Raw genomic sequence first — 687 nt, 5'->3', positions numbered from 1 at the left:
AAACAAACCTCCATCCAGACTCCGTGACATCGTGTAGCGCTTGCTGGTCGAACGCTCGAAGTACGGCGCCGGACGGACGATCTGGGAACTGGCCCGTCGGGTCTGAGCCTGAGTTCTGCCGCTGTAGCGGAACTTAGAACCCAGTGTGAGGAACTTCTTAGGCGGAGTCTCTGGAGAAACCAACCTGTCGAGATGCAAACCATGATTACCACTGAGCACAGAACACAGCAAACATACAGAAGCACAGGAACCTCTACAGACCTGAAGAACGTGTGATGCTCCACACAAACCTTCCACAGCCTCTTGGCCGCTCTGTGGTTGGGTAGTTTAAAGCCTATCGTGCTTTCAAACTGCTCAAACTAGAGGCAAACAAACGTTCTCTTGTCAGCAAACTTCACCAAAACTGTGAAAGTCACCTGGAGAAGGCGTGATGGTGTTCTCACCTCGCCTGGACGGATCTTGACGTAGAAGTTATTGCGTTTGTAGGAGATCTTGAGGACTTTGGGCCAGGCGAAGCGGTTGATGCGAAGTCTGTCGCGGTAGATGAGGAGCCCGGAGGAACACACGCCCAACATGATCTCCACCCCCTCTGAATCCTGTCCAACCATTGGATTAGAGAGATGCCAATCATCATCACACAGTCATGCACAAACAAACGCGTGGTTTCTAAATGAATGAGTGGAAGCC

At 51.5% G+C, this 687-nt stretch overlaps 1 protein-coding gene across 1 annotated transcript in view; it reads right to left on the bottom strand.

The window, feature by feature from the left end:
• LOC107728994 (band 4.1-like protein 3) overlaps window positions 1–687 on the bottom strand; it is a 31,328-nt gene that overhangs the window by 22,678 nt on the left and 7,963 nt on the right. Inside the window, exons 7-9 of the mRNA XM_016539339.1 lie at window positions 444–596; window positions 262–359; window positions 9–184 (exon numbers count right to left, since the gene is read on the bottom strand). Coding sequence (XP_016394825.1) covers window positions 9–184; window positions 262–359; window positions 444–596 — 427 coding nt within the window. The remainder of the gene's footprint in view (window positions 1–8; window positions 185–261; window positions 360–443; window positions 597–687) is intronic.

The sequence above is a fragment of the Sinocyclocheilus rhinocerous genome, unplaced genomic scaffold (genome assembly GCF_001515625.1).
Source record: "Sinocyclocheilus rhinocerous isolate Xijiao unplaced genomic scaffold, SAMN03320098_v1.1 scaffold37, whole genome shotgun sequence".
Classification (NCBI taxonomy): domain Eukaryota; kingdom Metazoa; phylum Chordata; class Actinopteri; order Cypriniformes; family Cyprinidae; genus Sinocyclocheilus; species Sinocyclocheilus rhinocerous.
Note: the sequence above shows the minus strand (reverse complement) of the source record. Positions and strands in the feature narration are given on the sequence as shown.